This window comes from Rhea pennata, chromosome Z (genome assembly GCF_028389875.1).
Source record: "Rhea pennata isolate bPtePen1 chromosome Z, bPtePen1.pri, whole genome shotgun sequence".
In the NCBI taxonomy this organism is placed as follows: Eukaryota; Metazoa; Chordata; class Aves; order Rheiformes; family Rheidae; genus Rhea; species Rhea pennata.
The window spans coordinates 69,437,688-69,462,773 of NC_084702.1; the positions used below are offsets into that span (position 1 = coordinate 69,437,688).

At 39.2% G+C, this 25,086-nt stretch overlaps 1 protein-coding gene across 1 annotated transcript in view; it reads left to right on the forward strand.

Moving 5' to 3' along the window:
• The window catches only part of ADAMTS12 (ADAM metallopeptidase with thrombospondin type 1 motif 12), a 161,570-nt gene that overhangs the window by 58,439 nt on the left and 78,045 nt on the right, over window positions 1-25,086 (forward strand). Inside the window, 1 exon segment of the mRNA XM_062600509.1 lies at window positions 4,241-4,415. Coding sequence (XP_062456493.1) covers window positions 4,241-4,415 — 175 coding nt within the window.

Genomic DNA, 25,086 nt, shown 5'->3' on the forward strand with positions numbered 1-25,086 from the left:
ATGTGAAAAATACACTACAAAACTCAAATTTCTGCTTAAAGTTAAAAAAGTTGGCTGAAAATCTTGAGTCATAAATGTTTTAGTACTGCCTCATGATGAGAACCATGCTTTGCGGGAGATGCGATCTGTCCAGGGAGCAGGGCGGTGGGAATGGAGGAAGAGGCACTTCAAGTGCAGGCTTAGGAAACAATGAGACCGCTCTTCCAAATACACTCTGGGAGACACTTTTGGCAAAAATACGTCAGAATTTTTAGAAGGGTTTTCTGAAGGAAATTAAAAAAGAGGAGAGAAAAATTCTGTGGTAGATTTTTCACCTGTAGGCATTGAGGAAAACCCATTTTCTGGCCATTTTTATTACCATTTTGGACAGCAGTTTTTCATAAAGAAATTTTAAATGATGGAAGTTCGACTGTAATCATTTTTTTTTAATGGTAAAAACTAAATATTGCAATCTAGATTTTGGAATGAGCATAAATAAGGCTTTTTTATGGTGAAACTTTTTATAAAAAGACTCTATGAGAAGGCTGTGTGGGTGGACTCAAATAGTAGCATCATCAAACAAGGATATCCTAAAAAATGCATATGTTACGTGTATGCTGAGCTTGAAATCTGATGGACTTCTAAATGAAAAATGTATGCTATTATTGCAACTCAGGAAAGAACAAATGTAAAGAGCAAATCTAAGGAAACACTTAAACAGCAAAGGGAATTTTGGCAGTTCTGAGTGCTATGAAGTAAGTTTAGTGCAGAGCTTATTGATATTTTTTTCAGTGTGGTCTTACTATTTTCTTTCACAGTGTGTAGCCTATGAGGAGCCAAAGGGCAAGTGCAAAGTGCTAGTTCAGCAAATCAGGAGAGTGTTATGGAAGCTGTTTGAAAGCACATCTGCATGCTGGAGGCAGACTTTCACAATTGCTTCATCCCAAGCAGCATTGATGAGTGCAGTGTTTGCCACTGTGATTTCCTTATTTGATTTGCCCATAAATTTACACAGGTATCATGCTTCTCATTAAGACAGAGCAGGAAATTAAATTCATAAAAAAAATACTTCCCTGGGAAGATTAACATTTGAAATACAAGGTATTATCTTTTTTTTTTTTTTTACAGTAATAGGCTATTTCTAACACCTCCACATTTCTCACAGTTAAAGATGTAGTGATTTTATCCATTATTGCTATTGTATAGAGTCTGTATTATTTCTAGTTGGTATATCATTTAATTAATAAACATCTTGTGTATGACTAAGTGTGTAGCCTGTGTATTCTGTTCTTTATAATTCTGGGCAGGAACAAAAATCATTGCTATGTGGCAGCTCATCAGTCAAGAACAAAATAGTTGCAGGATATGCAAAACAAAGATTGATGTTCTTGTTTTAGAAGACCTGCAGATGCCTATTTGATGTGGGCAAAGCATTTCTTGCTATGGAAAGCCTTTGTGGAAGAACAACGATTTAAGAAGTGTTGTGGTTGAGCTGCTTCTTAGTTGTTCAGAGCAGTGAACTTACCTTGAGACAGAAGAAATCTTCTCCAGCAACTTGTAGATCATAAAATGATGCGTTGTTGCGTGTGACAGCTGAGTTAGTATTGCAGTAAGCAAACTTTAAATCTGCATTGTTAGTCAAGAAATACAAGTGATCTCTCTTGTGAGATTTCCCATACTTCTCTTCCCATCGCTTCTAGGAACAGTTTTGAGAAGAGCTTTTTTCCTAGAGGGTATCATCTCCTGTTCTTGCTGCAGCTTGAAAGTGGAACTGGCAAATGTTTTCAGCCATTTAAGAATTGCGTGGTACTAGAAATAAAAGTTTTGAGGCAGGTTCCAGAATTGATCTATCCAGTGCTCTTTTACACGAACTAAATATTGTATTTTTTCATGATAAACTTGTGCATGCAATGCAGCCATTTGTAGATGATGAGAGTGGAGCATGTTAGAACTTTTTACGGGTCTTTTAGAAGATACAGAGTAATACACGCTTCTAGTATTGCTCCTAAGTTATCTCTGCAATCATAGGCATAATACCAATGGATATGTCTGTGCAGAAATGCTTACCACTCCTTTGCTTGCTTTCAGTCTTGAGGCATGCTAAATTTGTACCTACGTAATACTTCTTACTGCCCGTGTTTCTCCATTGCTGGCAATTTTAAGCCAATAACAATTTTGGATTTAGCTGACATGCAGTGTTATAGCCAGCCAGGCAATCAGTGTTGTGGAAAAAAAGGGAAATAATTTTCTACAGCTTTTCTAAGCCACTTTAAGCTATTTAGACTTCAGATATTTTAAGTGAATGGATATAAAATGCTGCCTTCTTTCCTATCCGTTATTATAGTTACTTGTTATGCATCTTTAGAGATCACTGGCGGTACACAGATCCTGGACAGCATGTTGCATCTCCAGTAGCTCTCAGGATGCCTGGGGTCAGCATGCTCCAAACTTCTTGGGCATTTTTACCATACTGATGTGTTTGGCTAATGAAGAGGAAAGACAAACTGGTTCATCCTTCAAGACCTTTTGGTCTGTTTGCAGAGAGATTTTGGTAGCAGGTAACTTTGTTTTTAAATTTTACTTTAAATAGATACTCAATGAGAAAATAGATGCCAGTAAAGCTAAGACTGGAGGTAAGGCAAAGCATGAGCAGGATTACAGAAAACTTCTGAGAACAAAATTTCAACAGTCATGTGGGAGCACAGTGAAATAGTTTAAAGTTTGGCTTATGGACCACTTTCATGTGACTTGAGCATGACAGGAAGCTCTGATGAGGGCCTGAGTCCTAGCTGCTTTATCATGTCTACACTGAGCTAAATGGCATGTCAGAACTCTGCATTGGGCACAAGTTTTAAGTAAGATAGATGCGAGGCATGGTTACTTTTACATGGTTTACATGGTTTCAGGTTTCTTTTTGAGGAATGAGAGAGCTTTTTTTTTTTTAGATCTACTGGTGGGTACAGTCTGTGACTACAGTAAGGCTTTTGCTATTTTTTGGGGGGAGGTGGGGGTGATTGTGGTGGAATATTGTGCTGTCAGTGGGAAAAGTTATTTAGGAATTTTTAGGGATGTAGTTGGATAATAACCCTACAGTGGCCTCAGACTTGGTTCCAAATGGCTAGTCCATTTTCCCATCATTCTGTTGAACTGATGTTAAGCAAGGACATACAGTTAAGATAGCAATAAAATATATATGTTATTATATGTAGAAGGCAGCATGATATATTCCAGTGCAATGTTTTATTGAACTGGAGTTCCATTTCTGATAATTTGAGTGTGCTTTCACAATGGCATAGAGTCAATGTAAAGAGAGAAGCATTTGAAAGTGTATTTAAGGGGTAATTAGCATCAGTGAATTTTAGAAAGGGAGAGACCCTCTCTAAATTTGCTTTGGCTTATGGTGCTTGCTGTTGAGCGTGCCTGAAATGACTGTGTGGCTGTGCCCAACAATTTCCTTGCAATGTTAGTAATCGCTGCAAAAAAGGAGACAAGGGTCCGAGGCCACGTCCGGCTGCCAAATCCATCCCTTAGGGCACAGGGGAGACCTAAGGGAGAGAAATACAGATGAATCCTGTGTAGTCGAGATGGCTATCAAAGGCCCTCTTGCTCAGTCAGAGTCAACAGTTTGCTACAGAACTTGTAGCATGAGAAATTTTACAGCCTTTGCCATGCAGGTCTGTTTTGTGATCACAAGAGCTTGTTAAAATGTGTGAACAGCTGCTTCGTTGTTCCACTGAAAGCCTGGGGCCAGAAGGTTTTTGCACCCTTGAGATGAGAGGGGACCACACAGTTCACTGAGTCTGAAATGTTGTATAATCTGACCGTGGAATTTCAGCTAGGAGCAGAATTATACTTTCTGTTTATGAAATAGCTTCTATTCAGGGTTTGTTCTCCGGGGAAGAGATACAAAAAGCCAGAGGAACAAGACACAACTCTTTCTAGTGCATCGTCTGTGACTTACTAACTTTTGACCTTTCAGCAGCTTTGTACAAATATGGAGCCTTTGCCTCAAGAAACTGGATTTCAGGTTGTTGCTACTATACATTCCCCTTTAGCCTGTTACGCCTTTGCGAGGTACAAAGCAACCTTGATGTACGCAGCAAAATAAATGCTGAAAACCTGTTTTTGCATTTTGATGCTGTGGCGTAATGGCTGCCTTAAATGCTCAGAGATAGTGGTGTGAACAGAGTGTATGTTCTTTCTAACTTCCAGTACTAGACAGTAGAGATTTTATTTATATCTATTCTATGCTTATTTTCAGACTGGATATTTTCATCTGCCCCATGGAGATTACTTCATTGAGCCCATTAAAAAACATCCACAGAAAGAGGGAACACCTCATCCTCATATTATCTATGGGGCAAATATCCTTCAAAATGCTTTAAGGAGAAGACGTGCGATTCCTACGGAGAAAGAACAAGCATGTGGATTGGATGGTATAAATATTTCTGAATTCCTAGCTATTTGCTTTCTGCATCTTTTTGAGTAGCTTTTATTTTTCAGTTGTCCCTGCCTTTCCTTCTGCTAGGCTTTTCTTAATTCTGGAAACAGTAAGGAAAACAGGGGTATCTCAGTCAAAATGCCTCCTGGCTACCCATGTTCCTTCCTGAGAACGTGAACCCGAATCTTATCACTGCTGAAATATGGTCTTCCATGGCCTTTTTCTACTCCTCACTTTTCTTCTCCAGCCAAAATTATTCAGTGAATTTAATTTGAATTCTTGCATAGTTCTGGGATGACAAGAACTGCAGTCATGATTTTTTGTAAAGTATTCTCACTCTGTACAAATGCCCTCCTCAACATAAAATTGTGAACCTCTTACCTATGGTTTAATTTTAGGATTTCAAGATTCTCTGTGATAGTTACCAGAATATTTGAAAGCTTTTAGCTGGTTGTTCTGGTAATGGGGTACACTGTCATGTCAAAGGCATAAATAGCAAAGTATTTTTTGTAGAAGTATAAGTAAAAATGACTTACATGATGCTGAGTGTTACTGCACCAATATGTCATTTGATAAAACAAACTATTAGACTTGGAATGAGGAACATGTCTGGAGGGTAGTTAGCATCTCCTGATTAGAAAATATATGCCTTTAATTCATTAGATAAATCATGTATTTGATTTCATAACAAAAACTTCAGACAGTCTGCACAAAACATTAGTAAAGGTACTGTGTTGATAGGGAAAATGAATAAATAATACTGTGCAGCTCCTTTTTTACATAATTTGGGATTCATCTCTTATATTAAGAGATATGTGTCTGTGTGTCTGTTTTACAAGTTAATGGTTAAAGAAAGTTGGTTCTTTTCCAGGGGTTAAAAAAAAAGGAAAAAAAAGGAAAGGCTATATAGGAAATTTTAATGGTCAGTCATGACTGCTGTTGTACTTTTACTGCTGCATAATACTAACTGATGAGTAAAAGAAGCAAACAACAACTCAACCCCTACCACGTTCTAGTCAAAGACCTGGACTGCACTTGCTGCTTGCTGGCAGAAAGCAGTGTGAACTGATAGTTGAGGGAAACTAGAAGCCTGATGGTTAGGAGAGAGTTGCTAAGTATTTAGTGATGTTGGCTAGGCCATGATAAGGGATTGCATAAGAATGAATATGAGTGTTCTTTGTTATCTGGCTCTATATAGATGCAGAAAAAATTGAGTACAACTTCCCTAAGTTTTCATCGCTTTGACTAGCTAAGTTTGCTGTGCTAGGCTTTTGGATTTAAACTCTATCTGATATTACTTATTTTCACATGACAAAATTACTACTGGTAAAAGTATGTTCATAATGTTCCAGGCTTATAAGAAAGTATCTTATAAATTAAGAAGGTAAACAAGTCAATTAAACACAAATGATTATGTATTAACTGACAGACTTTATAGATAGTGTCTGCTTTCGGTCAAGCAGTAATCTTGACTTAAGTAAAGTTTGCATTTAATTTTAAAAAAAGATTCTATTTTATAGCTTTTAATATCATGGTTGTTATTATGTATTCCCAAGTCCCAGCTTGCTTCCATTGGGCTGAGGAGTAATTGCTGAAGAATTGTTTGCTATCTCTCTTGTAGGACGTCGTTTTTGGAATGAAATATTTTAGCTGAAATATTTGGGCTGAGAGTAATCATATGGAGTGTCTGCTGTTGTTTGAGAGCTCTGGTTCGTTTTTTTTTTTTTTTTTTTTTTTTTTTTACACTTAAGCCAAGTAAGCCAAGCCTAAGAATTATGCTAAGGAAACAGTTTGTACTCAAGTTAAAATGTAGTGATGATTTGGAAATGGATTTGTACATGTTTTAAAAGAAAAAGAAATTTCTTTCATTTCATAGATTATCTCTTGCTACTTTGGATGACCATGGACTGCAGAGTGAGAAACAGGCTCTCTTCCACATTCTCCCCCAGAGCTTGAATAGACAAGCAAGGGCAGGATTCACCTCAGCTGAATGGAGTTGTCTGCCTTGTGGAGATCTGCATCTAAGTCAGCTGTCCAGTCCCCCCTTGGAGTTTAGCATTCAATTCATCTACTGACATCAGTTGTCTGTTTTGAATTGAGTGAAACTTGCCCTAAACTCCATTAACGATCTTGACCAGATCTCTAGTGACTTTACAGACACCTTGATCATCTGCAGAGACCCCTATTTATTTAATCAGAGCAGACCCACCCTAGACGTTTCCTAATCTTTTGCTGCCGCCAGCAAAAAGCTTTACAAGTTCCAACTCTACTCATCATTTGTGAGTATGTTAACATGATACCTTTGAGCCATTTTTTTCTTTGCTTTATCAAGGCCTTAGGAAATCGCATGTTATCGTGCAGTTAGTTACTAGAAGACTGAGTCAAGCTAACAGAAATAAAAGATGTTAAATATCCTTAATCTGGCTTTTTTTTTTTTTTTTTTTTTTTTTTTTTTTTTTTGTGAGTACAATATAATATGGTTTCAAACTGAATGACTACATACTCATTTTACACAGGACCTTTGCCTCCTTTGATACCCAGCTTGTTCTGGAGTTGTTCTGTAAATAGTATGTTCATAGACCCTTCCTCATATGCTGAGGAGAGCATTGAGCAAAGGAGACAAATGGAAGAGGAATAAGGAAGATCTTGTTGCTAAGACCTTTAGATAATCACTTTTTGTCATTGCTTAAGGCATACTTTGTTGAAGCTGGTCAAATTATTCAGTCTAAGCTTCTTCCAGTACATGCTAATTGATTTTGCCACTCATTCTGGATTTACAGCTTAATACCATCAGCTGGATGTCTGAGGAAGCATTGTTTTATATGGCTACAAAGCCTTTGCTGTTCCTTATGATTCCTTCTTGAAGATTGTAACGTATGAATTGTCGCATCTGGCAGTTCTTGTTATCACTATGCTTTCTGCCATCCAGTGCGTAGTGTGGTGATACAGTACAGTACTGTAGCTTTTTGTTTCTTTGTATGTTTTGTGCATCTGCCTTTTACTTGTTCCTCCTGCCCTGTTTGCCTCTAATGCAATTCTGGTACTAAGTGATCAGTTCAAGATGAAGCTTATGTAAAGTAACTTCTGCATCTGGTTGTTCTTTCAGTTACATCTGTCTCTTTTTCCATGGCTGTCATTCCTTCCTCTTCTCTTCTCTTACCCAGTACACCCTCCTCCAAACTGCCACGCATGATCTTCTGGTCGTCTTAGTGTACTCTTCTGGTTAGTGGCCTTTTTGTTTTTAAGGCTCTTTGCCTACAACAGCCACTTTCTATCCAGAGCTCCCAGAGTGGCGTGTTCTTTGGTCCCCTGTGTGCAGCAGAATTGCAGGACAAAAGGGTCTGTTTCAGAATCAACACTTCAGACAGTTGCATACCATCACCCACATTTCCAAAATACTTATCACTGGGCAATTTTTAAAATGTGTTAGTCTTCGCAGCATGAGAGTGGTTTCTCCTAAGCTCTCTCCATTCTGTGATAGATGCCTGTGTAGATACTTCCTGTAGAACAGTAGTCTGTAACACTTCTATGGTATATGTAGAGAAAAGGTGGATTAAAAGGTTTCGTTGTCTCCATTCTACCTACTGTAATACATTGGCATCAGTTACATTCCTGTGCTCTTGCAATGATTATATTAATTAGCTTATGATTTGTGGTATCCTCAACAGATTTATATATTTGGAGAAAAATTATTATGCTGCTAGAAATCAAGGATGTGATAAATTATACAAATTAGAACTTGGGTATGTGCTGTGCACTTCCACTGCTGCTTTGGCAATTGCCATATGACTCACTCATTAGCTGCATGCAAAACTGAGTGCTAATCTTGAAAATACCATTATGATATTGTACATTGCAAGCTGCTAGCTTACTTTATAATTGGAAATCTATGTGAGAAGTGGCAAAAATGACAAATGAAGAGTGGCCCCGACCTTTAGAAATTATAGCTGTTTTACTCATTTATGCTTATAGGAGAGGAAAACAGGGTTTGAGGGTTTGTTTTGTTTCTTTAAATAGGTTATCTTTAAAACTTTCCTGCAATCCAAGATATAATGTAATAGATGAGACATTATCCTCCCTTCTACAGGATTAAAAAAAAAAAGTCCTCCTGTTTTTGTTTTGTTTTAGTGCAGTCTACCACAAGATAGTGGTATGTTTATGAACTGCAAAATAGAGAAGCTTTGTGAAGTTTGTGGATGAAAATGGTGCGATACGATAGAACTCTTCCTCACTCGGCAGTAATGCAAAGATTAGAGCACTTCAATGATTAGATGGTTGGGTTGCTGTGGTTTGGAAGTAGGATATTTGGATTTTATTTAGACTGTAACTTGGTGATTGCTGCAATAGGTAGTAACATAGCTAAGCAAGAGAGAATAGATTTAGTGTATAAACAGAGATTTACATTTATACTTTTCATTGGAACTTTAGGTTGTACGTAGTTGTCGTTTCATTAGCCTTCATTTTGGCATTGAAAGCAGTTTGGTAGGTGGGTTTTATGCATATCAGAATTTAGGCTTAACTTGCATGGTTTTCCATGAACTTCCACCTCCTTGTCTGCAGTGGTATCATAAGTCTTCTAAATAGAAACTTTTCCATATATTTGTCAGTTCCTGGGAGCTGTGATAACCCTGGGGTAGGAGGGGAGGAGACCTACTAGAGCATAGCTGGCTCTAGAAGCCTGGTGCTGTGTGAAGTGAGTGGAGGAGTGGGGGGAATTAAAGCAGCAGAGCAACACCATCTGTGCAAAAACTGTTTTAAAAGTCTTTTGAATGATGGTTTTGTAGTGTGATCCATTTAATGGGCAATTAGAATGCCACAAAGCTGTTTCAGACAATGGTTATCTGTTGTTCCTCCTAAAGGAGTATGTTTGAGTGCAGGATTTTATTGAATAAGAGTCTTGCTTTTTGATGATTAACTTGCTTCTGCCAGAGGATTCTCTTCAGATTTTCTGTCTTTAAATGGACAGCATAAACTGTTGGTCTTGCCTTTTGACAGTGAAATCCTTTGCTCCTTTATGTAGAGAGAAGGGGAGGAAAAAAGACTCCAGACACTATTTTACTCTCAAAGGATAGCCTGTCTTCTGTTGGAGGAACATCGTGGCCATTATAAGCAGTCTTGCTGGCTGGCAGAGCCCCGATGCATGCTGTATAACTTATCTATCTTTTAAAGGAATGACGCTGACATTTTTCCAGTATTTATCTTTTTTTTTTTCTGTGTTTAACCACATCATTTACTATTCCATTTAATTTGCTTAGTTTCTCCAAAACACAAGGACTATTTTTCTCAGGATTATAAGTTCACGTATTGAATTGTAGTAGCTGAAATGAATTCAGTGTAGAGGATAGAGCTACTTTCCCCTCACATCCCTCTACTTTCTATTTACAGGGTCTGTTAATCTGTTTATGAGAAATCTGCCATGGAAAAAGTGCAAATGCATACATTCAGTCAGAGTGACCACTATTTTAAAGCAGGAACAACAAAACAGACAGCTGCTAGAAGCACACAGAGTCTCTCTCATTTCTGGAACAGTTTGAACTGAACTGGAGATCATGAGTGCCTGCTTGTGCCCACAGCAGTTCAGGGCTATGGTACCTGGGAAACAGAGCCATCATAGCTGATTTGTTCTAATAGTGTATGAAACAGTTGCGCCTAACTGCTTAATATCAGTAGAAAAAACTTCCAAAAGATCTTATGAAAGATTCTGATGTTCTAATGTACTTTCAGGTTTCAGGAAGAGTGAGGTTTTTTTTGTTTGTTTTGTTTTTTTTTTGATTTAAGTTGCTCCTTAGAATTTGTTAGAAGCTTATCAGAAATAAGATAGATTTCTTTTTTTGTCAATGTCTCTTTTTTCAATGTACTTTCCTTCCCCAGAAAAAGAAAGAGTTGTCTTCTGTTTGTAAAATTTGTGGATCCTATACAATGGAGATGTCAAAAACTAAAAAGGATTGTTATGTCTGACATGAATTTAAGAAGACTTCTATGTTCTCTTCACTTTACTGTCAAAAGTTGTTGCTAGAAGTGCACCTTCTAACAGGCACAAATACTTAGTCTTCTTGCTAACCAATAAAAAGGATTCTAGATTTCATAACCATACTTCTGTGTTTGTATGTAGCATAGTCCATGGATATGTTTAAAATACTGCTTGAACTTCAGGGATCAAATACGCAGGATATCCCCTAACCTCAGTAACCTAGAACATGAACACCAAGCTAGTTGTGTTACAAGCTAGCCCCTTTCGTAGTTCTTGGAGAAAGACAGTTATTGTCAAAGGCTGATTCATCCTATCCTAAGATAACTTCTTGGAGATTAGTTGTCCTTGGGATGTGCCTAGGCTGTAGTTACAGGTAGTAGAAATACTAATAGAGAGGAGAAAGGAATAAAATAGTGTATTTTGCAGACTTCTTCCTCTCCAGGTAAGAGTGCAGAGTCAGAACTAGAATCTTCTCCTAGTGGATCCCAAAATCCATGCTGAAGAGTGGCCAGAGAAGGTTTCAACGCTGGCAGAATTTTCTTGGTTTCCCAGTCCCTGATTGTTTTCTCATCTTCCCTTTTCCTCTGGAACTTACCTTTGGTATTTCATTAGTTTCTACTAACTGTAACAAGTTGCCTTCTCTAAATACATGTGTTGTGGGTAAGGGATAGAAAGGTGGAAACATCAGATCTCTATAATAACTTGATAATAGTCACCTGTTGTTACCAAAAGGCATCAGACACAGGATACGCTTCCTCCCTCAATACGACAGACTGTTTTCCAAATAAAGCCAGTCAAAGCCATAAAGGGGAAAAAAAACCTTCACTGACTTTCAGTAGTGTCCTTCTGTTCAGTCCTGTGCTGCTGAAAAGAAATAGCATTTGCTACACAAACCTTGCTTACTTTGCTTGCTTTCATGTAGTCTACAGGCTGGATTGTGATCTCTTCCTGTGTCTTCAATGAAACTGTTTGCTTAATCCTCACCAGACTGAGGAGTCCTAGTCTGAGTCCAGAGTGAGCTTACATCTGGCATTTCTAACCATGTCCTGCTGTACTTGAGTATATTCTTCTCTTGCTTTGTGCCTGCAGCTTCCCTTGCCAAACTGTGTGTAATGCCATTTTATTTTTTGAGTATTGATAGTCATTTGTTGAGCAAGTGCTTTGTTAATGTTAAATTGCTGCAGTATTTATTTGGAAAGCAATAGTGTGCTTTAAAACTAAGCTATAACATGTCACGTCATTTTTTTTCTGTTTTGTAGAAGAAAATTAGTCTTGGACAATTTTAAGCCTTATTTCCACAGTTGGAGTAGAAAACCAGATATCTGCATTTGCAAGATGCATTTGTTAAGAGTTTGAAATTTTGCGCAGAACACCTACTCTGCATGTGGGGAGGAATAACTCCATATGCCAGTCCTTCTGCAGAAAAGGACCTGGTGGGCAAGAACTTGACCATGACCAGCAATGTGCTCTTGTGGCAAAGAAGGCTGTAGGTATCCTGGGTTGCATTAAGCAAAGTGTTGCCAGCAGGTCGAGGGAGGTGATCCTTTCCCCTCTACTCAGCACTAGTGTAGCCACATCTGGAGTGCTTGGCACATCTGTTACCAGATTCCCCAGTACAAGAGAGATGAACCAAAAGGAACAAGTCCAGCAAATAACCACATGATGATTAAGGGGCTGGAGCATCTGATAAACAAAGAGAGGCTGAGAGAGCTGAGGTGGTTTAGCCTAGAGAAGAGGAGGATTTGGGCGATCTTGTCAGTGTGTATAAATCTTGATGGGGGGAGTAAAGACAATGGAGACGGACCTTACACGCTGAGTGTAAGGTGGAGTTCCCGTCTGCACAGTGTTGGTGACACTCCTTCATGAATGGCTCCAGGAGCCATTCTCATCATGGCTCTGGTGGTATTTGAGTAGCTGGAACCAATTGTGTTGAACAGCAGCAAATTTGCAAGGTTGCAGTCTGCAAAGGACACGTGCATCTTCTGGAGTCAGCGGCATCATTTCTGACATAGGTCTCTGGCTCTAGACTGATTATACAGTCAGTTACTGAGAACAAAGATTTGCCTCAGTGTAAGTAAGTGAGGCTATTGGGTTTTGTTTCTGTGAATGACTTTTCCTAGGGTGAAGTTTGTTCCTCTGTTTCACAATGCTTATGCAAAATTTATCGGTTGCAGCGTATCCTTGCAAATAATACCTCGTTCTTGTGCCCTGTATTTCTGTAGAAAAGACTGCCCTCAGAAAACTGTATATGAATAACAAACAGACTAGCAAAACACTATTAATTTTAAAGGTCATACAGAATTACACACTTTTTTTTCTAGAAAAAAGGAATTGTCTAACAGAAAGGGGCATGCAAAGAAATGCAAAGAAAAGTGTCTGGAAGATTGTTGTGCTAGAAGGTATAGCAAATATTGTTAAGCGTTGCCATTAAACGTTATAGCTGCTGGAAGGCTTGGTGGAACCATTTATTGTGTTCAGTAAAGGACATAAAGAATGTTGATTTTTGCCATAACTTCTTCTGTACTTAATTTTTGCTTTCTTTCTCATGCAAATGTTCAGTTTAACTTACTTCAGCAAACAGTACATAATTGACCATATTAAGCTGAATCAAATACATATTTCTGTCCTTTTTAAAGAACTAGTGATGAGGTCTCTGTACATATGAGTTAGACTGTTGAATTAGAAATTCTCTTCTAAACCACTGTTGTCTGTCTTGGGGCGCATTCTGCCAGAAAACTGAATCTAGTACAAAAATGGTAAATGGAAAACCTCTATGTCCTTTGTTCGTTTTTCAAAAACCATCAAATACTTTGTTTTGTACTCACTTTTGGAAACATACTGTCTAATATTTTACTCAGTTGTAAAACATTTTGTTTGGGTTGAAACCGCAGAGAAATTGATTGCTGCATTTTAAATGATTTTAAGGCAGTTAAAATATAGCCTTGGTCTGACTCTTACCACTCTGCCAAAGTTAGAATTGGAAGCATGTTTCTTGTCTGCCTGATCTCTAAAAGAAGCTCAATCAAAGTTTTTTTTCCTCTGTGCTTCACTCTTGTCTTGAGTCCCAAGTCTAGATGCCCCTCAACTCTGTGGAGATTTGGATTTGGATCAAAGTCTTCTGTCAGCTGCTGGAGAAGTTTTAACAGGGGATTATTCTTGGCATTTTCTGTAGTATTTGCCTGACATTCACTAGGTAAAATATTCCCTGAGCCTCTGTCTGCAATATGGTATTTTCCGCCTCCCCAGCTACATCCATTGCCTGTTGTGAGGTGTGTCTGTCAGTAAAGTGCTCCTCAGAGGAGCTGCCTGGCATGAGAAATGAAGTTTCATCTGCTGGGAAGTGATGGGGAAGGGAAGAAGTACAAAAAGAGAGTATCCTGCAAAGCCAGTACCAGTAGCGTTGACAGGCTGTTGAAAGTTTCCCAAGCAGAGAGAGCTTTAATGTTAAGGTGGTGATTACTGAGCAGTCTCTTCTCCACGGTCCCCAGCTGATAGATGTAGCCCATCTCTATCCGTCGTTATCTCTGCAGTGAGGTGTCTCCACTTAAATATGCTTAGTGAAATTGTATTTTGGAAATATTTTTCTCTCTTTAAACTAGAATTTAATCATACCACTAGAATTTAATCATACCACTTTATGATGTGTTTGAACTGGATATTTCTTTCAGGCAAAGCCACCTGCATTTTTCTCTCTATCTGGTCCCATTCATTACATGCCTTTATAATTTCAAGACTCCTGGGAAAGAGGAAGAGCTAGGGGCTTTCTGCAAATAAAAGATGAGATTGTCATTTACGAGATAAAAAAGGCTGAATCTGTTAACATGACTGCTTGATTTTTCTTTGCACTGGGGTGCAGCTCAAACCCATTTCTAAGCAAACACTTTAAAAGGCTCTGGCATTTTATTACGGGAGCCCCAGCTACTCCCATCTCCGAAGGATTCTGGACTAGCTTTCTATAGCCAGCGTATCCCACGGAGCCCAGGTAATTGTAGCCCTGTTCTGGTGTCACTGGTGAACCTCCATCCCATTCATGACAGAAACGAAGCAAATTAACAGGTTCGTGACATCCAGCGGGTTATAATGCCTCTGATAACAAACTCTGATAGGAAACAGGGCTCAAAAGGAAAAGCTGCTTTCAAAACTCTGGCTAAAACCAAAGACATCCTTTGCATGTGTGGTGGTATTCATGAAGAGTTCAGAATAGCAGCAGCCACCTGTGTAACCATCGTATGGCGACAGAGCCGCTCGTGCAGGGCGTCAGGAGGCAGGAGTTCATAACCTGCTACGTGCAGAGACCCTGCCAGCTGCCTGCCCTGACCTCCTCGGGTTCATGTGCTTCCCCCCCACCTTGAGCCTTCTAGCAGTTTACAAAGGCCTTTAAGTACCTTCCATTAGCAGAACTGAGTTTCTGGGTGACAGGCTGCCCCTGCTCTGTTGTTCGAAGCATTCATTTCTGTCTCTGCATGGATGCCTATGCTCCAGGGGGCTTAATCGGGCAAAATGCAAAGTTTGTATGCTGCACCAGGGCAGGAAAGCCTCCAGGGTCTTACTGAAATGTTGTGAAATTGAGAACTTTTGTTATTGGGATCTACTTTTAAGAATAGAAAGTATTAAAAGCAGAATGTGCCAGAGATTTTCACGATGTTGTGTTAGTGTAATTGATTTCAGGAACTTGCAGAATGATGCCCAGTCCCTTATTAGGCCTAGGCTTAGAGGAGAGTCCTCACCTGGGACAGCTGCTCTCATGCTGTTTGTGTTTGCTGCAGAAGCACAGCAGGGTTGGGGCTGAGGCTTTGAATGCTCTGTAACTCTAGTAGCATTATTCGAAATACAAGCTACTGTGCCTCAGCCAAGAGCAAGGAGGCATTTTGAAAGTGCTGGTTTGTGGTTTTTCCTCTGAGCACATTGGTGGAACTGGTAAATGTTACGTAGAGTTTTCTCAGGGATGCAGGCTTTGCTGAAAGCTGGAATGAGGGTGGGAGGAAGAACACATCTGGGACAGAAAAAGGCCAAATGACCTTGGTTGTGTAAATCCAGAGACAGGAAGGTTACAGGATATGCAGCATTTCTAAAAGGTATCAGGTCAAGCTATGAAATAATAACAGTTCATTTCAAGATTAATTCTAGAGGTTCTTTCACTTGTTCTCCTTTGCAGTCTGAACTTAAACCAACTTAACTAAAAGGCACAGTTTAATTACCCCTTCAAAGATCTATTCCATGAGTAGCCATTTCTCTTTCACAGCAAAGACATGGTATGTTAATTTAGTTGTGATAGCTTACATTTTCTCAAAGTGTCTTTAAAATATTTAAAACCGAGGAAGTTTTTAACTTTTCAAGTTTCTGGAATTATTTATGTACTGTTGTGGCTATTTTGTCTGCATAGCATATTGCTATGCCAGAAGCACTCGCTTATTGATGGATGGTGAATTCATGACAACTGAGCTAATGTATCATGAAGGCCTTTAAGCAGGTGTATGAAGATTAGGAGATGGGAAAAATGAGATGCAGAAATTAACTGACTTGATAACTTAAGGCTGTCTACTTCTCTGTTCTATCTTCAAAGATCACATCCTACAATAGTGCCAAAAAGGTTCAGAAAACTCTATTACTTCAGGGAAGAATCTCTCTATTTGGGGGTATTTCTAGAATGGCCAGTGAGCAGAAGAATAGGATCTGTTCATTCTCTTGTGCTTTGACCCTGACTCCCCTGTAAGAGCTCCACCTGCTCCTCACTGTCCCTTCATGATGGAAATCAGTCATCATGGCTTTCAGTGATGTGTGGAAAAGAAAAAAAAATGTTCTCCCATAATCTGTGAAACTGGAGAAAGGAAGGAGAAAAAAGTGGTTGAAAAATAAATCCCCTTTAAGTAATATTAGAAGACAAACAGCAGAATTTGTGCAGTACATTTCAATGGATAATTAGTTTTATTACAAAGTTAATGACAATAGCTATTGTTCTGCTAGCCCAGATAAGCACTTTCTAATTATGATTCTCTGTTGACGTCTTCAGGCTGATCTGTCACTTCTAGGCTTTTGTGTGGCAAAACTGAATTGTGGTACGGGAAATAGTATCACTGTGTTAGAGATGCTTCTGAATTTTCTCATAGGGTTGCTTTTTGCTAGGGAGACAGCTTTGATACTGCCATATTTCTAGAGGATCTGAAGCTGTCAGAGAGGAGAGTGGGAAAGGAGTAGTGGTGGCACGGTGGTGCTTGACATCAGAAACCAGAGGCAGAGCTGAGTTTCCCTGCTTCAGAAGTGGTTGCATGGGGATGCATAAGCTATGAGGAACGAATGGCTGTGCTAAGGTGGCTGTAGCAAAACGTGTAGCCTCTGAGTGTAGTCCAGTTTTCCTTGATTCTTAAGCAAGACTGGCAGCATGAATGAATTTTGTGGTGTGTCAGCCAGTCTTCTGTGGTTAGCAGTTAACACCTGTGGCACGTTGCAGTCATTTCTGTTCTGTTCAGCGTAAGCTTACTGTAGCTGAATGAGAGAGAAAAAATTGTAGAATGGAAACACTGAAGAGTTCCAGTCACGGAGAAAATGTGTAAAATAGCTAATCTAAATACTGAATTGGGATTTCACCTCTATTTTGCTAACAGCCAAGGACACTAGTCAGGCCCTAGCCCAAGGACTGCAACATTGCAACCTGCGTGCAGAGCTGTTGTTTGTTGACAGGGTTTTGGAGTATTCGGAAAGGACTGCTGCACTGCTTTGCTTTTTAAGATCTGAAAATCTTTTCTAGTCTTGTTAGTGCATGCTATCTTTTAAATGTGAAATTTTAAATTGTTCTGGGGGCGGGTGGGAAGAAAAAAAGGAGTGTGTTTACGTGTGTGGGCTAAATGAAATGTCAAAATGCAGGGCTAAAACCATGAAACAAACCCTGGTGATTTATATAAGGAATGCTTGCAGACCTTCTGTTAAATTCATTGGGTGATTAGAGAAGTTTTCTGTAAAAGTTAGCAGTAATACTCCCAATATTTATAGTGGATTTTAGACTATTTTTTGGCTTTTTTATTTTTAAATTTTAAAACTGTTAGTTATAAAATCAGGAAATCCTGGTCATCAGTGCTCAGTGGAATGTGCATTTTATTGGACACTTCATTAATTTATATAAGTAAATGCGTTCTCATACATTTTTGCTTAGCTACTTAGGACATAGAGATCAAGTTAGTTCCTAAACTAGTCAATTCTGCAATTACTGAGCCAAATAACTGTCTAGAACACTTTTTTTTTTTTTAATAATAATTAAATTCTGACCTGTTTCATGCTTGGACATGAATTTGATTACTCTCTAATGCTTTATAATTTGACTATCATATTGCAGCTGGGGAAGTCTCTCTCAAATCCAGTCTTGAAAAGATATTTTTAACCTAATTCTTGAGTGACTTTCGTATCTGGAAAAGTTAAGGTAGGAGAATCTGTCATGTTGCAATCCAGCAAAAGTTTATATGGTGGCAATGCCAGAGCACAAACAGATGCCATCCGGGTTGATGTCAGCTGAGTTCTCCAATTCCTATGCGTATGGGGTATCAAATAACTTCTCTACTGATATCTTAAAGAAGACAATTTGAAGCATGTCCCTGTATGAGCAAGACATTTTGAAAGCTGAAATAGAAACTTTATCTTAGAAATGTAAACGTACTTGTTTACTTGAATGATAAAACTACACTAAAAAATGTTATGCAGTGCCAAAATATGTTACTAAGCTTTACATTTCAAAGGTATATGATAGCCACAAAGGCAGTCAGTTTATGAGAGGAACATGAATTGGCTTCCTCTTTGATAACTTTGGTTGGAAAAGATAACTTTAAAAAGAAAAAGATGCTGATGGAATTCCAAATACGTTTTAATGTTGTTTTAGTGTGTTGTATGGTATTTCTTTTTATCCATCAGGTAACTGCTGTAGCCATGTAGATAATTGTGCCAACAATGAGACCTCATTGCTAATAAATGCTGTATAAATGAAATATGACCATGTTTTTTGGCTTTGCAGCCAAGTAGCACAGACCGGTCTGCGTTCATACATTAAATTCTCTCCCCAAACCTCTTTCTAAAGCCTCTGAAACAGAGTGGCTGAGTTTAACCTCTTGCCACATTTTTCTCATTCTGCTAACACACAACTGCCATCAGTGTTCTCCTTTGTCTGGGAGTGAATGAAGCAAGTACTAGAATTATAAATAGAAGTCAAACATAATGTCTTTTAAGATGCCATTAAAAATAATCTGTATGTATAGAGAACAATAGGATAAGTAGCCATAAAATGGAGGTCCAGTGCTCTGGTAATATTACCCAAATGCAAAGAATGCTGCAAAACTACTCTTTATAGTAAGAACCACGGAGAAGGGAAGACCTGACCTCGACTCCCAGAAGTTAAGGGAAATAATGAAAATGGAAGAACAAATTTGCTCAGTGTTTTAAACAGACAATGTGGTATAGAAGCTAGTGAGTCAGTTAATACAGAATGCTATTTAAATTTCTGTTTCTTTACAGAGCCTGTGCGGACTGTGAGCTGTTCTCAAGACAACAAAATTTATACCAAGAAATGAAACTCCTTAGTTAACTATGAGAGGCTTCCCCAAAGCAATGATTCAGTAGCTGATAGTTTTTCTATAGAGACTCAATATATAGAGATAGTGTTCATTCATGGTACCCACTGGCATGTCTCCCATGCATTTGGGACAGTTTGGGGAGATAGAGCTCATATACTCAACAGCAAGTTAAGCAGTTTTGATACAGCTTAGAGAACCTATTTGGGTCACTAAATATTCCTGGAGTCTGTTCTATCCCCAGCCCATCCATATATATGTATAGAAGTGGGTCCTGTTCCATTGTGTGCACCAAAGTCATTCATTGTGTGGTTCACCTAAAAGGTTGAGCTGATATCTAGCAAATCTTATCTTAGAGTAATAACTTTAAGTCTTGTGTTTTGTCAGTTTTATTTGTGACACAAACACTACAAAATCTGCCACTTATAAAGCAAAGTAAATGCTGGCCCTCAGCTAAAAAATCTCTCCCTAATTTAACTTTCTAGCTGAGAGAAAGCAAAGTCAAAGAAGGTCTGAAAGGCACAACTGTTCATTTTTTTGTTTTTGAATCCTCTGAAGATGTGGAGTTTCCTGGGGAATTAGCCGACCAGCACATTGTGAGCTACCTGTGACCGAGAGCGCAAGAAAGCAGGTTGGAGGCAGGAGAGCGTGTGCCAACAGCTGAGAACAAGAGCAGGCAATAAAAATGGTGTGAGAGGCTTGGGACACACCGGATCTCACATGAGAGTTGCAGCTGAGCTCACATCTTGAAGAGTACCCAGGGAAGAGAGTTGTTTGGGGATTCAGGAGAGGAGTTTAGGGGAAGAGGAGCAGAGGGATGCAGAGATTGGGCCAAGCAGGCAGGCAAAGGTGGGCGATGTGAAATAGCTTTAGTTCAACAGCCACACTTTTAACAAACAGTTTTAAACTGAACTGCTGAGATTTAGTAGCTGTGAACTTGGAGGTTTCTTTGAGAAGCTGAAAGTATGAGCTGGAGCAGCGTCACAGCCTGCGGGAAGGCTGCATTCTGCCTTAGGACCACCTGACAGGCAGGGTAACAGTAGTGGCATCTCACTGCTGCTGTGCTACCAGCATGTGTTTGCCTCTTCCTTCCCATCCCTCTGCCAGAGGAGTCAGGAGCAGCTGATCCCAGCTGCTTCTGTACCATTTACAAGCACGGAGGGAAGTAAGTGGCTGTTTTTGCTGTATTTACAAATGGAAAATGAAAATGAGTCAGATAGAAGTTCCTGTGGATTACACATTGAATTTTGGAGTAGTAGAGGATCAAAAAATGTAGGCTCTCAACCCTTCCTCCCCCCCATGTTTGTTCTAATCCTTATTATCCTTAATATAGGATAAACTTAATATAGGATATCCTTAATATAGGCAAGACATCAATGCTGGGCATATTGGTTTTATGGCAACAGTACATGCAGGTTTCTCTGAAGAGTATCTTGTTTGAAGTTTGTTTTGCTGTGGAGGGAGTCCTTAGTTACTGTAAATTTGAAGAAAACAGTGTGGGAATGCTGGAGGTATGAAGAAGCAGGTAGTCCTCTACAGGGCAGGCAGGGAAGGCTGAAGTGGTTTGCAAAGCTGAGCAAGAACTGCAAGTGGGAGAGAGGTCTCCCAGTTATCTCCTGAGGAATCCCAGACCCTTCGGTTCTGCTCTGCAGCTGTGTGTCCCTGCTCAGACCCCAACAAACTTGCAGCTTGGCTAAAGGATCGACCACTGTGAAGGAAAGCACATGCTTACAGGCCTCAGGAGAATATTATCCTAATACGATGCCTTTCTTCTTTGCTGTACTTTGGCTCATGTTTCTACTGGGGAGCAGAGACAAAAAAAAATATTTACACAGGGAGGTGCACCAGTTTACCTGAAATCTCTGAATTAGCTGTGTTTATGTTGAGTGATTTTTTTTTAAGTGAGGACTGCAAATGTTGACCAGAGTTTTATATTTAAACACACAATATTAACTGTATCTGTGATGTGTGTGTGCATAAGCTGACAAATGGCTTTCCTCCAAGAGGAGCCTGTGCTAAAATCACTTGGGTAACTTCAAAGAGCTGATGAGCACTCTAGCAACTTGTACTGCCAGTTCTGGATACAGCTAGTTCATTGCTGTCCTCCTGTCTGTTCTTCTAAGATATTCCACAAAATATGCATCCTTCCAGAATTTCAACCCTTTCTTCTACTACTGAATGCTGCGATGTCTACACATACTTACTGCAGCTTTAAGAATATTGCAAGAATAAGATTTTTCTTATAGTGTTAGTCCTATTCCTGACTTAAGCAGGTATAAGGACGTCTATAAGCACTTTGTTTTTCTTCATTCTATGAAGAATGAATGAATGAAACTTATGGAACATTAATAGAAATTTTTGGTGTCTGATTCATGAACTTCTGGATGCTGTTTGGTTCACCTCTGGAAAACAGATCAGCCTTGACAACATGGAGACATCTACATGAAGATGTCACTTTTAGTTTTTGCCTTCATTTCATGCAAGGGATTTTTCCTACTGATACATAAAAAGAAGAAAAATTATTAATAAAGACCATATGATTAAATTCTCATTTGCGTCGTGTTAGCTCCCAAATCTAAAAAAAACTTTTTTTTGTTGTTCTTAGGTCAGTGATTCTTAAAGTAATGATTCTTAGTTGCAAACATTAAGGCATTGACGTAATTTATTAGGAATTTTTTTTCCAGAAGATACTTGTCTCATCAAATGAAAACAGAATTGCACTGCAAATTAAATTGTTTTCAAATACTGATTTACTAAGTGCTAGATTGAATTCATGGAAAAGGCACTTTGTTTTTCTCATCCATCACATTAATATTATCAGCAAAACAAGAGGGACCAGCCACCAAAGTTACCAAATGAACGAACATGGAAAGTTCAAGCCACATTGAGTAATGTAGTCATAGAAATGCATCTTACACATCTGTAGTTTTTTGTTGTCCCTGAAGTGTTTTGCTCTTCTCTGCAACCTTGACCGAAATATAGTTCCTGAATGTGAAGGGGATAATTAATCCACCACTTCTAGATACTTCACTGTTGTTAATATCTAAGGGAAGCCAGAAACAAAACAGCCAGTTTTAGATGTTCACTAAAATAAACATTAAAAAAAGAAGTGAAAACTCTAACTTACGGAAAAACTATAATCTTTTGGAGACTTAAGTATGTACAGAACTCTATACTTTACAGCCAGTTCCATCGGAGTTGGTGAATTCTGTTGAATGGAGAGATGGCAATCAGATGTTTCATACAATTTTTATTTGCAGATTATTTCTAGCTGTAGTTTGTACTTACTACATAATTATTGCAGTGTTGTTCTGCTGCAGCTTGGAGGGAGTTTCATAGTTTTGGGGTTTTATAGTTGCTGCATATGTCCTGTTAATTAGCAAGTACTTTTTTTCTGGTTTTTAAAAAAGTGTTAGTTTCTCTACTTTGTGTTTTCCTGGTAGGAAAGCATGCGGTTATTTTTCCTTGCAGCTTCTATTCTTTTTTCATTTTTAACTATCCTAGCTATCTTATATTAATGTGAGTAGTACATACACAGTGTGGTAGGATGGCAATAAAAAATACTGGAGTTAAGAAGGAAGGAGCAAGGTTTTCCCATTAAGAAAATTTGAAAAAAATTGGAATTGTTTTGCCTTGGGTTCACCCCTGGGGGGGGGGGGGGGAATTAAAAGATTCAGACAGAAGGAAAATTCTAGTTGTAAGACATAGGCAGCTCTAGATGTAGTTGTTTTTCATGATGATGTTCTCTGTACATCTTCTGATGTACAGAGCTAGTGGCTCAGGATATGTGTTGTTCTGTCCCTCCAGCCTGCGTGGTAACGTGTGGCAGACACACTTAGCAGCAGTATCTGATTCAGTGCATCAGTCATCACAGATCCAATTTTAGCTTCATTCTATATTAAGTGGTGTGACTCCACTGTTTGATACTATATATTTTTGACAGCGGGAATGTTGAAGCTAACAAAGCTTGCAAGTTTTCTTTTTCTGTATTTATTTTTGTTGAGCCCTCATGGGGTTGTCTTTGTTGATCTTGGAGCTTGTCAACATGGGGAAATATGTGATTAAATAGCTGTAATAGTTCTCTATGTGAACAGTGTTGTTTGACACTCGGAAAGCAATTGTGTGATTTAGCTTAGTCTGTTCAGAAATGTTCAAAAAGAGCTTTAGATACCTATTCTGTTTTTAAATTCATGTGCTTTATTTCTTCCTTGTTTTACAGCAGCTTTTCTGTGTAAGGATGTGTGAGCCTTTCCTCTTACACTGCCAGTATTCAGAACTAGTGTTGTTCTACCTTATTTATTTTAGCAGACAGAGTTAGAAAAGGAGAAAGAGTTCACATATTGTATGGAATAAGCTGTTGCTTTCCTGAATTTTGTAGATTAATAAGAAGTTCTTACGGTTACTCAGGGTGATGATACTGTGCTGCTCAAGACAATGTATACTGCTAGCAAGCAGTCTGCTGCATTTTGGAACAGAGCAAGCTAGGAATTTGCTGACCAAACATACCAGTTTACCAGTATTGCCAGTGATCATAGCAGGAAAGCTGCAGTTGCCTTCCTCCTAGAAGGCAAGAGGCAGGTTGCTGATTCTCGAACTGCATGTGAATCTTGGACAATTCAACTCAAATCCCTGTTGTGCCTGCTTGCTGAGTGTGGGCAAGAGCCTGTGTGGGCTGCTGGGTTATATGGGTTGCTGTTGGCCATGGGAAAAGGAGAGGTGGCCGTGGCCATGGAGTCTGGCCTCACTTGACCTGTCAGGGATGAGATCCCTGTCGGATGAGATCTGGTCCTTCCAACCTCGGCTGCTGGAGCACTGAGGGGGACCTGGTATCATCTGTCCACCGCCAGCTCCTGCTGCCCTCTGCTTTCAGGGTATGTGGAATGAGACCTGTGGCTCCAGGCCTTAGTGGCATTTTGGTGCAGGGCTCACCAGACTGAAGGGTTGGGCAGAAGCCTGTGCTGACGTCTCTCCCTGTAGAGATGAAGAAGGTTACTGTTTATGGGTAGAAACTCAAAGAAGCAATATGCTGTTTGGGAGTTAGCCGCTGAAAAATGTTGATCAGTGCGTGTCTCATCTTCCACCTCTCTCAAAGATACAGGCAATTTGCCTAGGATTGCCCGTCAGAAATGGGGATTCACGCCCTAGAACCAAACCTGCGCTTTCGCAAAACATGAGCAAAGGAGGAAAGAGGGCTGCCTTCTTTGTCTAGAAGTGTGGTGGCTAGAGCACTTTCCTTGGACATTCCCAAGTCCTTATTAGATCTGATTCAGCGGTTGTTGGATAATACTCAGTTTTCATGAAACTCTGCTAATTTCTTTTCTCTTAATATTTGTCAGCTGAGTCACTTCTCTGCCTTTCCTTTATTTAGTCTACAGTTGGACTGTCTTCTCTGTTCTTTTTAGCACTAGGTTAATCTCTGTAGTTAGTGATGATTTCATATGTTTATGAATTATACAGTGATGGGGTTTCAGTGCTTACTGACTCCACTACTTACCCAAAACTACAGTCTATTTGTTTATACTCAAACTAAAGACATATCTTAGGAAAACGTCTGTATAGTGAAGATTATGAGAATAACTGTGATGTAGAAATTCCTGAACAGTGTGGGATTTATTATTCTAACATCCCCAGCATTTTTCATACCTCATGTCTGGAGAGCTAGTATTTCGACTATGAATAATACAGAGCAGTAAAAATGGAAGAGCTCTTGTACAAAGAGACGGGAGGTGGGGAGAGAAAGTGAAGATACAAGTCTGTGCTGTTGTATTATGTCTATAGGCTTCACCCTCCTCTCCTGAGAATTTACAGACATTTTCACCTTACTTCCTCAAAGTGCCCTCTGTATCCCCAAAGATGTTAGAAGTGGCTGTGTGCAGTTAGCACCTTGAGGTCTCCTTGCATTGCGCGGTATGCTGCTTGCATTCTTCTGTGAGCAACACCTGCAGGAAACAGAGGTGAAAGAGACCTTTGAAATGGAAAATTCTATAGAATGCCTTTAAGTGAGGTGAGTCATACCTGTTCTTTAAGGGACTTTTGAGGGGGGGGGGGAAATTGAACAAAAAACCTCCAATGGAGCAAAATTTTGAGCAGATGTGATGTTCAAATTGAAAAATTTAATTGCTTTTTATAGTGAAGCTATCAATGTT